Here is an 11,340-nt window from a genome sequence, read left to right on the forward strand (position 1 = left end):
AAGAACGAGAAGACTGCGCGTGTCGGCTGTCTTCTGGCATCCATGAGAACCTCCACTTTGGCTCCACCAGGTCTAAGAGCCTCCAGCTGGACACAGCCATGTCTCATGACCACATTAAAGTGGGACTGGGAAGTGTTCACTCCAGCCCTGAAGGTCTGACCCCTAAGCTTTTCTCTGGCAGAGGAGAGAGCGCTGTGGAAAAACTGCAGCTCATCTCCTCTGCAGAGTCTCCGCTGCGAAAGGCGTCATCCGAGTACAAACTTGAAGGACGCCATGTCTCCTCCCTCAAACCTCTAGAGGGCACCCTGGACATTGGCCTACTCTCAGGGCCCAGAGTCTCTAAAACAGAAACCTGTTTGTCCAAGATGGCGGAGAACACAAACGACACTGTTTCTGCGAGTCCTCCAGTTTGGCTCCAGAGCCCTACAGAGAGACACATAACCATCCCCCAACTGAAAACTGCAGACAAACCGAAGAGCCCCCTGGCTTGTTCCCCATGTTCTGAAGCTCTAAATAGCATAGTTGTCTCCAAAGATCAGCCATTCAATGGAACGACAGAGGTGAAAGTCAGTACAAGTGGTGAGAAAACACAGGGTAGACATAGTGAATCATTAAAGCTCCCAACCAGCAAAGTGGAGGCCTCAACCTTTACTGGTAAACCAGAGAGTAGGACTGGTATGAAGGCCAGTTCTCCTCTGGCTCATGAACATAGAGGCCCTCGACACAGCTCCCACTTCTCCTCCTGTGGAAAAACACCCTCCATACGGGAAGTCAGCAATGAAGACCAGGAGGATGAAGTGGAGCAGCAGGAAGTCACACTGCGCACTAAATCACAAAACACTGATGGCTCCAGGACAGTGGTTTCTTTGGCTTCAGCAAAGCCTGAGGTAGAGAAACCTTGCCCTGCTCCTAAACAAGCAGCAGCTCCAGCTACAGCTGCCAGTGAACCATCACCTGTGTCGCTGAGGCAGACTACAAACTCTGGTGTGGACACTGGTCAACATGAGACCTGTGAGAGAAACCCAGCCACTGCACAGATCTCAAATATGACCTCCGTTTCCAAGGTGAATGTAGAGAATGTTTCATCTGTACACGTTCCACAGAATGTACTTTCAAAACAGCAACTGTTAAACACACGCTCTTCAGACATGGAACCACACATTTCTACCACAACATCAGCATCTGGCGCTGTGCATGACAATAAATCCTGCACTTCAAAATCAGGCAGTCAGGACTGCACTGAAAAATCTGTTGGTGTACCATCTAACACCGCTGTGAAAGTGACGGGCGGCACAGGCAGCTTAGGCTCTGAGAAGGAAATCGGTACATGTGCCACAGCGGAGGCAGACTTAGAAGTTTCTACACTAAAGATGGCCGCATCATTAAAAACTGTTACAGAAGTCTCATTGAACAAACAAGCTAACACTGTGTCTGTTGGTGCAGTAGAGAGTAGTAGCATTTCTGTGCAGAAGAAGGAAGCTCCTGTATCACCAAAGATGAAGAATAAAAGCAATCTGAAAGGTTCAGAGCAGCTATCAAAAATCAGTACCACTGAAAAGGCACAGCACAAATGTTCTGATGCAGAATACTGTGCTTCTAAAAAGGAAGAAACTGTTATGGTTGAAAACACTGTGGCCCCTTCACTGAAACAGAAGAGTTCAGCAAATGAGAATGTTTTGAGTCCCAAAGGTAAGCTGAGGCCTGACGCACAGCCTGTGCCACACAACACTGTGAGGGGAGAGGAGGAGGCAAAAACACTGGAGGTAAAGTCTCATAATGCAGCTCCTCCTGTCCCAGTAGTCAGGTGCAGTGTGACTGCACACCAGAGAAATCTGTCTAAAGAATCTTCATCCTCGACCTCAAACAATCAAGGAACCCATGACACTAAACAGAAAGATGCCGCTGGAGCTGCCATGAAGCTCGAGGAGTCGATCCAGCAGACACGTTTTCCCTCTCACACTAACATGAAGCAAAGAGAAACCCAGCCCAAAAGCTCTGTAGCAACCATAACTCCTACGGTAAAAGAAAATGCTGAGTCAAAGCCAAATTCCCTCTCTCCTAAGACTGTCCCCTCAGTGTCAGCTCCAAAGACGTCTGTAGCTCCAACACCCGCTATTAAACAAAGTCTTGATGCCAAACGTAAAGACACATCACCCAAAAATCAAGTGCCAGTCATTAGAGACCATAATGATTCAAAACCAAAGGACTGTGCTTCTCCTGCTACTCAACATCAGCTGCTGCAGCTCAGGAAGGAGCCTGTGCAGCCGACACGCATCCCCCCTCAGCCTGAGCCGCCGCCAGTGCTGCCCAAACCTGCCATGACAAAGGAGACGCCTTCACTGAGCAGTGGGGTCATTTCAGTCAGGGTCTCCACCTGTGCACCCCAGGAGACTGTAGTCAGGGTATCCAAGGATGCCCCCAAGGCTGAAGTGCTCAAAGCAGACAGTCACAAGGGCCCCGATAGTAGGATCAGCAGCCCTGAGAAACAGGTGTCCTGCAGCCGCAAGGACCCGCCTGACAGGAAGAAAAAAGAGCCAGTGCAAGAGGTCGCGTCTGCGCAGAAAAACACAAAGAAAGACGCGTCCAGAGCTGCACTCTCACCACTGAAAGACAGTTCAGGTAAAGACAGTGGCAGGTGCAAGCAGCAGAAGGAGTCGCCACGTAGCTCTGCTAACAAGAAGTGAAAACATTATCGCTTCAGAGGAACCAGATAAAATGTAAGATTGCTTGTGCAAACATCATCATGCCTTTATTTTAATTTTTTTGTTTAAGGACCGGGCAAGCTGTTACATACTGGTAGAGAGGTAGGCGTGTGTATGTGTGTACACTAAAACGCCCACATATGACAAAACATAAATGTTCTAGGTCTGAATGTAGGCAATCGTTTGCTCATAGTTTCTGGTATTTTCTGAAGTTGGTGGTGTTTTTTTCTGTTTATTGTAGAATGCTTTGTGCAATCAGTATGTGAAGGGCAATAGGGAGGATGCTGACAAGAGTTGTGATGTACTGTAGAGTTGGTGCCATAAATGATTTTGAATTGCACTCTTACTTCTAGACGCGGAGGAGGTTATGTCCAAGTCGTTTAATGCAGTAGACCACACAATTTTTCTCAGCAAATTGTTTCAGTTTGTTGCAATCAGATTGTTTTTATGATGGGGTTTGTGCAGTGGCACACAGAGAACACACTACGTCATGTGCTTTTCACCTAAATCATAAAGTTCAGATCATCTTCTAGTTCTAGAAGTGATAAATTAGTGAAGGGGCCTTAGAATTATGGGAAATAATACTTGCTGTTCTTTGCAAGATGTGGCATTTATTCACATTCCTCTGATGTGTGTACATAGTTTTGATTTTTATGCAATATGGTGTAAATATGATGACACATAAAACCGGGATACATGGGCTTACACGATTGTCATTTGTAATATATGTATAGATTTCGCAGTGCCATTTGTTTGTATGCTCGATATTAGAGTATCATGTTCTGCTTGATAACTCTGTGGTCTAAAGTAAGCTACCGTGGTGCATCATCAAAAGTAATCCTCATCTTTGTGACTTTTAACGTTTTCACGTGTTCCAAAAGTAACTTGGACAGAGGAGAAGGCCTGAGGAGGTCGGTGGGCTGTTTCTACAGATGTAGCATTATATAACAAAACTGTGATGGCTGTCGGCGTTTCCCAGGAACGTCTTTATTGTTGATGATGTATTTGCTGGCTGGCTACAGTGTGAAGAGGGATGGTGTGTAAGATATGAACCACTGTGACTAATGAGATGAACCAGCAGTTGTGCACGTTTGCTAATAATCACGTCAGTAGACTTTTAAAGGCTTTGGGCATCATTTCCAGTTTTGTCCCCACATATTGATACACGATAAGTTGTGTTCACACGCCACTTTGCTGCCAGCGTTTCAAAGGATTTGATGTCATGCTTCGGTTTCAGTGTTGTTCAAGTCGTGTTTCAGGCTCTTACTGAGCAGCAGCTTGATTTAAGCTTCAGCTGGGGAGCGGTTTTATAGCAGGAGTTCATGTTCACATCATACATTTGATGTTAATGTGCAAATACTTGGTACTAATCATAGAGGCTGTCATACATCAGCATTCACACTCTATTTCCACACACACACACACACACACACACACACACACACACACACACACTGTAGATGCCTTTAAACTGTAAACCCTAAATGACAACCCGACAGTAGCCTAGGACACTTAAGTATGTAATGCAGTATTTGCTCTGTTGTGCTGGCTATAAAAACAGTAATCTTGTCTACTACATATACTCCATGTTGACAAGTCAAACAAAATATTTAATCTAACGTGAGAAATATAGTTGATCCAAATGACCTAGTGTTAGTGTATTCAGTAGTGACAGATAAATGAGATTCACTGCAGTGATTTTAATCTGATAATGTAAATGTATTGCTAATGAGAGAACAAATGCACCTTAATGTCGACCAATATTCAGTTCAAAGGGCGAGTAAAAGCAAAATTGGAACTGAAATGGGTTCATGAATTCCCCACTTATCCTTACTTCAGATTTAATTAGTCAGCAAATTTTGTTCAAACAATTAAAAGTGATGTTTTCCCCCATACAGACATTTCTTTCTGTGATGGCTGACATTTAAATCCTTAAAGCACATTCAGTGTTTGTTTACAAGGCATCATGGATGTATATTTGTATATCGTTTCTTTGCCAAATCTGTTCGTGTCACAGATAATGATGTTTGTAGTAGTGTGCGACTTGCTCCTTGCCACCAGGAACATTTGTTTGTGCAGTAATCAGTGTCTTTCCATACGTCAGGTTCCTCTTTTGTATGCTCGTCTTTTCAGTTTCCTCTTTTCCCCCTTTGTGCAAAACTAGTATTAGATGAACTTGCTTACAATGGTTTGTCTTTTAGAATATGTGCAATAAAAGTATTTTGAGTTTTGTATTTTGCCCAGAAAAGCTCTATGGATGTCATAGATGTTGTATATTAAAACATATTTATACTTCTAATGTTGTGTAAGATTGAAAATAAAATGGAATTATAAATGAATCACTTCAGTCCTGATCTATTTATAAGGATAATCACCTTTATTGGCCAGGTATGTTACAAGGAATTTGTTTCTGGTACAGAACCGATGGCAGCCATCTGTGGCGCCAACTCAACCGATGGCTCTAACCATCAGGGTAATTGGGGGGGTTCAATGTCTTGCCCAAGGACACTTCAACACGTGGACTGGAGGCACCGAGATTCAAACCTTCAACCTTCTGGTTGGGAGACGACTGCTCTACCCACTGCACCACTGTCGCCTTTATCCTGGCATATCAAAAACAACTTCTGGTTATTAGTCATCTATAGACCCTGAACATGCAAAAATGGAAAATGTCTACAAGCACATCATTCAGCATATAGTTAGATATGTTTCTGTCTATGAATTCATAAAAGGATCGACTATTTACATGGGGTTCAATTGCATTTAGTACCAAATGGGTTTTTTTTTCCAAAAACATTTTTTGTAAATTACTCAGCATTTAGCCGGTACCGTGGTGCGGTGGTTAGCGCTGTCATATCACAGCAATAAGGTTCCAGGTTTGAGCCCTGGCCATTCCCAGAGCCTTTCTCTGCGGAGTCTGCATGTTCTCCCTGTGCCTGCGTGGGTTCTCTCCAGGTGCTCCGGCTTCCTCCCACAGTCCAAAAGCATGCAGCTTGGGTCAATTGGTGACTAGGAGTGAGTGTGGTGGTTTGTCTACATATGAGCCCCGTAACAGACTGGTGACCTGTCCAGGGTGGACCCCATCTCTCACCCAATGTCAGCTGGGATTGGCTCCCGCCCCCAATAGCTTCAGTGTCCCCATCAAGCCACAAATGTAAAATGAGTTTGATGTTATTCATTGAAGTCAGAGCCAGTTCACCCAGTAAAACATGTTCATGTGTTCAGGACTGCCAAAGAGCTGCCCTCTTATTGTTCACTGTATTTAACGAGGCACCAACAGTTGGAAGTTTATCAAACCATGGTATGCAGAGTAGTGCCAGCAGGGGGCAGGATCCTTCTATCTTTGCACTGGGTGGGATAAGCTCAAACACTCTAGATCCTCTATTATGCAACATTTCATCAGCAGATATGAATCTGATAAAACTCCACATTTAAACTGTCTTCGCTGTAGAACACTGGAAACTGTCTCCAAACAGTCCAAAAGTAAACCGTAAAGGAAAAAAGTTGTCATGTGCAAAGTGGATTACTAATCATTGTGATATCATATCCATGTGTATTTATGTGATGATACATACACTTTCACAGCATTTTAGCTGAGAGCAGATGATGGCAGCTCAGAATTGGCCCTTTTTCCTGACAGAAAATAAATCCTAGTTCATCTTCACTATCTACCTTTTTAGACATAGTGTTAATGGTACAGATGCATCAGTTTCTCCTCAGTCTGATTACTAAGCAAAAATAGACATGAATAGAAAATCTCTTAGTGTTTGGGAACAGGGTTTGACTGTTGGAGGCGGGAGTGTTGCAGCAAATAAGGAACACTACTAACTAGTGTATTATCATCACTTAACTGTGCTGCAAGTTCAAGTTGTTTTCCAACTGGGAGCAATTTCCTCCCTGCAAAAAAATCTTTCTCATGTTTCATAGCAGCTGTAGGGCTACGTCTTCATAGCCTTGACTTCCCACCACTCATAGCATCTCACTTCATAGGGGTGTACATGCATATTTTGCACCAGTTCTTGTTATAATTGCACTCTGTCTTTAATGAATGCTGCTGTATTTGTTAGAATGAAGTAAAACAGTCCTCTCAGTACAAACCACCTCCCACCTTTCATTAGTGAGAGTCTGCGAACACTGCTTTTGGCCATCACTATCCCTGCACCCCCCCGCTCCCTTAGTTTCACTAAAACAGTGTTATTCAGTAGTTTCTTGGGATAATAAAATGTACTGTGTTGTCCATCTTCCAGAGATGGAGACTGGCTGATTTGTAATCCATTTTAGAAAATCTGGTCGGCACTAATGATGTGATCAACCATGCACTTTGTTATCAACGGGGTGTGCGAGTTGAAAGGGGGGAGGCTTAGACAGATGTGGATGTTGTAGAGAGAACCAAGAACACAAGCGTGTTGTCAGACTTTCCCTTTGTCCTTTCACTCTGTCTCTACTGTGGTTCTGTCCACCTACCATGTCTTTGTCTGGAGGGGAGGTCATGTGACTCTTGTCTGTTGATGGTATTTGGGTCATGTCCTTCATACACAGTGTGCTCTTCATATATGTTACACTATACAAGTTTGCCATTCTGACTGTCCATACTGTGAATGTGTTATGTTGTTATTTTGTACACACGGTATCTAATTCCTATCTGGCTGTCCTGGAAGAGGGATCCCTTCTCAGTTGCTCTTCTGGAGGCTTCTTTCATTTACTGTTAAAAGGTTTTGGGGGGGTGTTTGTCTTATTTAAGGGTTTATGGACAGAGAGTGTTGTGTACTGCACAGAGTTTAAAGCCCCTTGAGGCAAATTTGTGATACTGGGCTATATAAATAAAATTTGACTTGACAGCAGTAAGTGAGTGCAGTTCCCCCTCTGGGAAGCATGAATGTCTGTACCAAACTTTACAACAATCCAGGAAAGTTACTAATGGTGTGGCCACACAGTAAGCATTTCAGCCACGTTTGTGTGATTACAATAATTACTGTAACTGTATAATAGGGTCTGAGCGATTTCCAAAATGTGGGTGACCTGCAACTCAGTGCTGTACCTGAATGCATCCTGGGTACGCACACCGAGCGCTGATTCTACTGCTGCCTTGGAAATGTGCTGCTCACGCTGTGATGTGTCCGTGTGGACATGGTCTAAGCATCATCTTCTGGAGACCATGTTGCAGGTGGCACCAAATGAATCCTCAGGTGATCACCAACATCATTTGAGATCTATCCTATAGGTACCAGCAATGTTTGTACCAGATTTCATGGCAACCCTTTTAACTGTTGTCAAGGTGTTTCATACCAAACAAATATGCTAACCTTAAGTTACTCCACCGAAGTCACTAAGGTTTATCCTCTGTGAATGTTTGTACCAACTTCCACAATCCACTGAAAAATTGCTGAGCCATTTCAGTCTGAACTAAAGTGGTGCACTAACCCTAACCCCAGCAGCCATACCTCTAGTGTGGCAAAAAATAAGAATACCTTAAACTTTCTCAGGCAAACACAAATATGTAGACAGTGTGTTCTGCACCTGTGCTACAATCACAAAGGCGTTCCACTTGGATGTGCTCTTAAAGAGCTTGTCAATAAATAAAGTGGAGACATGTTGAAAACTGTGGTGGGGAGATTACTTGTTCCTGTAGTCACAAGTAATCCGAGACAGATAGATAAAGCCACTCTGGCCTGTGTTAGCTTTTGCTGCTGGAATTTGTTCAAGTACATTCTGTGACTTGGTGGAAAGCCAAAACCTCCAGTCCAACTCTCATATCTCATGTTGCAACTAATGGCATCTGGCTGAGCTTTAGTCCTCAGCCACTGGTCCATCACATAGGGTGGAGTGGGGTTTTTGTGCAGGAGAGTTCACTCTCATGTTAAGAAGACTAAAAACACCACTTTTTTCAGTTGTTACTTTTCTTGACATTTAAAATGTGCTCATTATATTCTGACATAAAGCTGCTGTAAAATGTAATGTAGATATAAGATGAACGTTAAAGTGGAGTAGCAGTGTAAACATCCTTGTTGGTTATGCACGAGTTCAAACTGTCACATTTCTCCTGTGGCCAAGCAATGAATCATGTTACTTCACTGTGTTGAAGTCTTCTCTTGCAGATGATGCAATGTGGACACAAGGAAAGCTGTGCGCCTCGGTGAATGCTAAAGTACACAACATACAGGTTGTAAACAGGCTGCAGGACCATTAAAATAACCATATCTCACAGTTCACTTTAATGCTCTTGTTGCAATAATAAATAAAGTTATTTAGAATTGAATCCCATGTGGTTATGATGAAATCCTTAGTATGAAACTGAGATTGAAAAGCACAAATGAGCACACAACATGTGTGGCAAAATACAAAGAGCATGTTGATTAAAACCTTCTTCACGGTCTGTATATTTAGAGTGAAATGAGAGGATGGTGCATGATTTTGTGGTTTCTGTGTAAAGCTGCTAAATGTTAGGTGTGCCAACAAGCTATGTACACTATGAGCTCATATACAGAATAGTGCTGGGTCATCAAATGCTGCTCATGAAACTTAAGAGTTGTATAATGTTTGTCAGCTTGTACTGTTTGATATGCTTTAACCACCATGATTTCAGTTTAGTCTATAAATAGATGCCTTTGCTTTTTGGTGTGGACTCAATCTGCTGCAGGAAATGAGAAACTCATTCATCTAAATTACCTTCATAATTGTGGTTTGAATGAAGGGTAAATATCCCCAGTCGCTTTGCAAAACAGATTCTTTAAGATAACTTGATTCTACTTTGCATTGCTAATTAAGGCGTTTCCAAAGTTTTTTGTGTGTGTCTGTTTGTTTTTTTTAGTTTTTTTAAGTCTTAAAGTAGTGTCAGTCATGATGGGCAGTCTTAAAAAATATATCAAAAACCAGACTTTTTTTGTTGTTGTTCTTCCTTGTCAAAGTCTGATATCTCCATTACCCTCAATGCAATCCAACTACCAGCTGTTCAGCTGGAAATTCAGGTGTGTTATGCTACTAGCAGCTAATATAGCACAGTGCAAAGCTCAAACAGAGATGGGAGTAGGTTACAGAGGTCTGGCAAAACCAGTTTTAACCAGTTTTAGTTTTACTGTCCTACTCACTTTCAACAACATCTTACAGTTTTCATAAGTAAATTGAAGTTGGCTCACCTGTCAACTTTAAGTCAAAGTTAAACTGGTGTTAAAGGAACCCTATGGAGTTTGACCCAGAGTAATACTGTTTTTCAGGAGCACGGGGATTTCACACAAGGTTTGCTGGTATCCATTGAATGGTGGCGCCAGTGTGCACAGACATATTATAGGGCTGTGCCAGCTAGGACAAGGAAGAAGACTGCTGACCGACAAACATGGGGTGAATCCCATTTTTCCCCTCACTAGCATCTTTTCCTTGTGTTTTAGTCCCACCCACGTAAGGTGCAAGGAAAAGATGCAAAGAAAAAATGCAAGGAGAAAGGAATCCAGACGTTTATACAGACGTGATATTCTTTCCTCCAATCCTTCACTGGAAGCATCTGGTCACCAACTGATTTCCATTGAAGGCTGATCCATAAAAGACTTTTGTGAAGGTGGTCTTGTGTTTTTTTGCTCATGGATTTCTCCAGGCAGCCTCCTCACTCCTCAATATTAATCCTTCAAAATGGCAAAGGACTTCCAGGTCAAGTGAGGACTGATCAGATAAGGGAATTGGGATTTACCCTTTGATATAAACTTAAAATATCCAAAAATGTGCTTTGTAAATGTTTTGTGAGAAAATGCATTCATCAGGTTTGTCAGGTTTTGTAGACACAATATATTTGGTGAATAACCCTTAATGCACTGTACCGTAAACACTTATTCCCAAACGTTGCCTGTTTACAGAGATGAGGTAACATTTGTGTTCATTTAGAGTTGTGCTTGTATTCAACTGATGAGTGTAAGATGAATATTCAATCTCATTTTAGCTCACCAACTCCTGAGGGAGATCTCTGGCGCCGTAGCTGTTAAATGTCCTACTCAGCATGTGCCTCTAACTCTGTCTGTCTACCGTTGCGTGCTAGGCAGGAAGAGTACAATGTGTTCATCAGCTGCCTGCTGCTTCTGGAAATGAGCTGATTGAGAACAGTGAGAGGGAACCAAAACTGCGACATCTGCGCTGCATAAAAACAAATGAAATGAACTGGAAAATACTAAAACACTCTCCTGAGATGAGGGCCACTGGTCCTATGCTCCTTATCTGTGGGTTAATTTCCATATAGAAATATTAAGAGCAGCTTTAAAATTATTTGGCTGCTACTATTTCCTTGGCTATGACAAGAGTCTATAACTCTGAAGCTTTAAAAGATTTGCAAATGTTTGGACTTTACTTGACAAAAAGACTCATATCTGACCTCAGTAGGCTATATGATGTTGCACAGGATTTCAATTGTAAATTGCACTATATATACTGTGCATATATATATAAATTCCCCACTCGCCCCCACTTTGTGGCGGTCTTGTATTCCTTCCTTCCAGCTCGGGTCCTCTACCAGAGGTCTGGGGGCTTGAGGGTCCTGCGCAGTACCTTAGCTGTTCCTAGCTGAATTCCCACAGGATCTTAGCTTGGTCATTCTCAACCACCTTTGGAGGTGTATCCCATTTTGACTTTGGGACTTCCAGCCTGTACTCAGCACAGATGT

The 11,340-nt window shown here is 42.7% G+C and overlaps 1 protein-coding gene across 1 annotated transcript in view; it reads left to right on the top strand.

Annotated features, from left to right (window-relative positions):
* The window catches only part of mast4 (microtubule associated serine/threonine kinase family member 4), a 79,193-nt gene extending 76,509 nt beyond the window's left edge, over positions 1 to 2,684 (top strand). Inside the window, exon 30 of the mRNA XM_020616921.1 lies at positions 71 to 2,684. Coding sequence (XP_020472577.1) covers positions 71 to 2,684 — 2,614 coding nt within the window. The remainder of the gene's footprint in view (positions 1 to 70) is intronic.
* The last annotated feature ends 8,656 nt before the right edge of the window (positions 2,685 to 11,340 follow it).

The sequence above is a fragment of the Monopterus albus genome, unplaced genomic scaffold, assembly GCF_001952655.1.
Source record: "Monopterus albus unplaced genomic scaffold, M_albus_1.0 scaffold181.1, whole genome shotgun sequence".
NCBI lineage: Eukaryota > Metazoa > Chordata > Actinopteri > Synbranchiformes > Synbranchidae > Monopterus > Monopterus albus.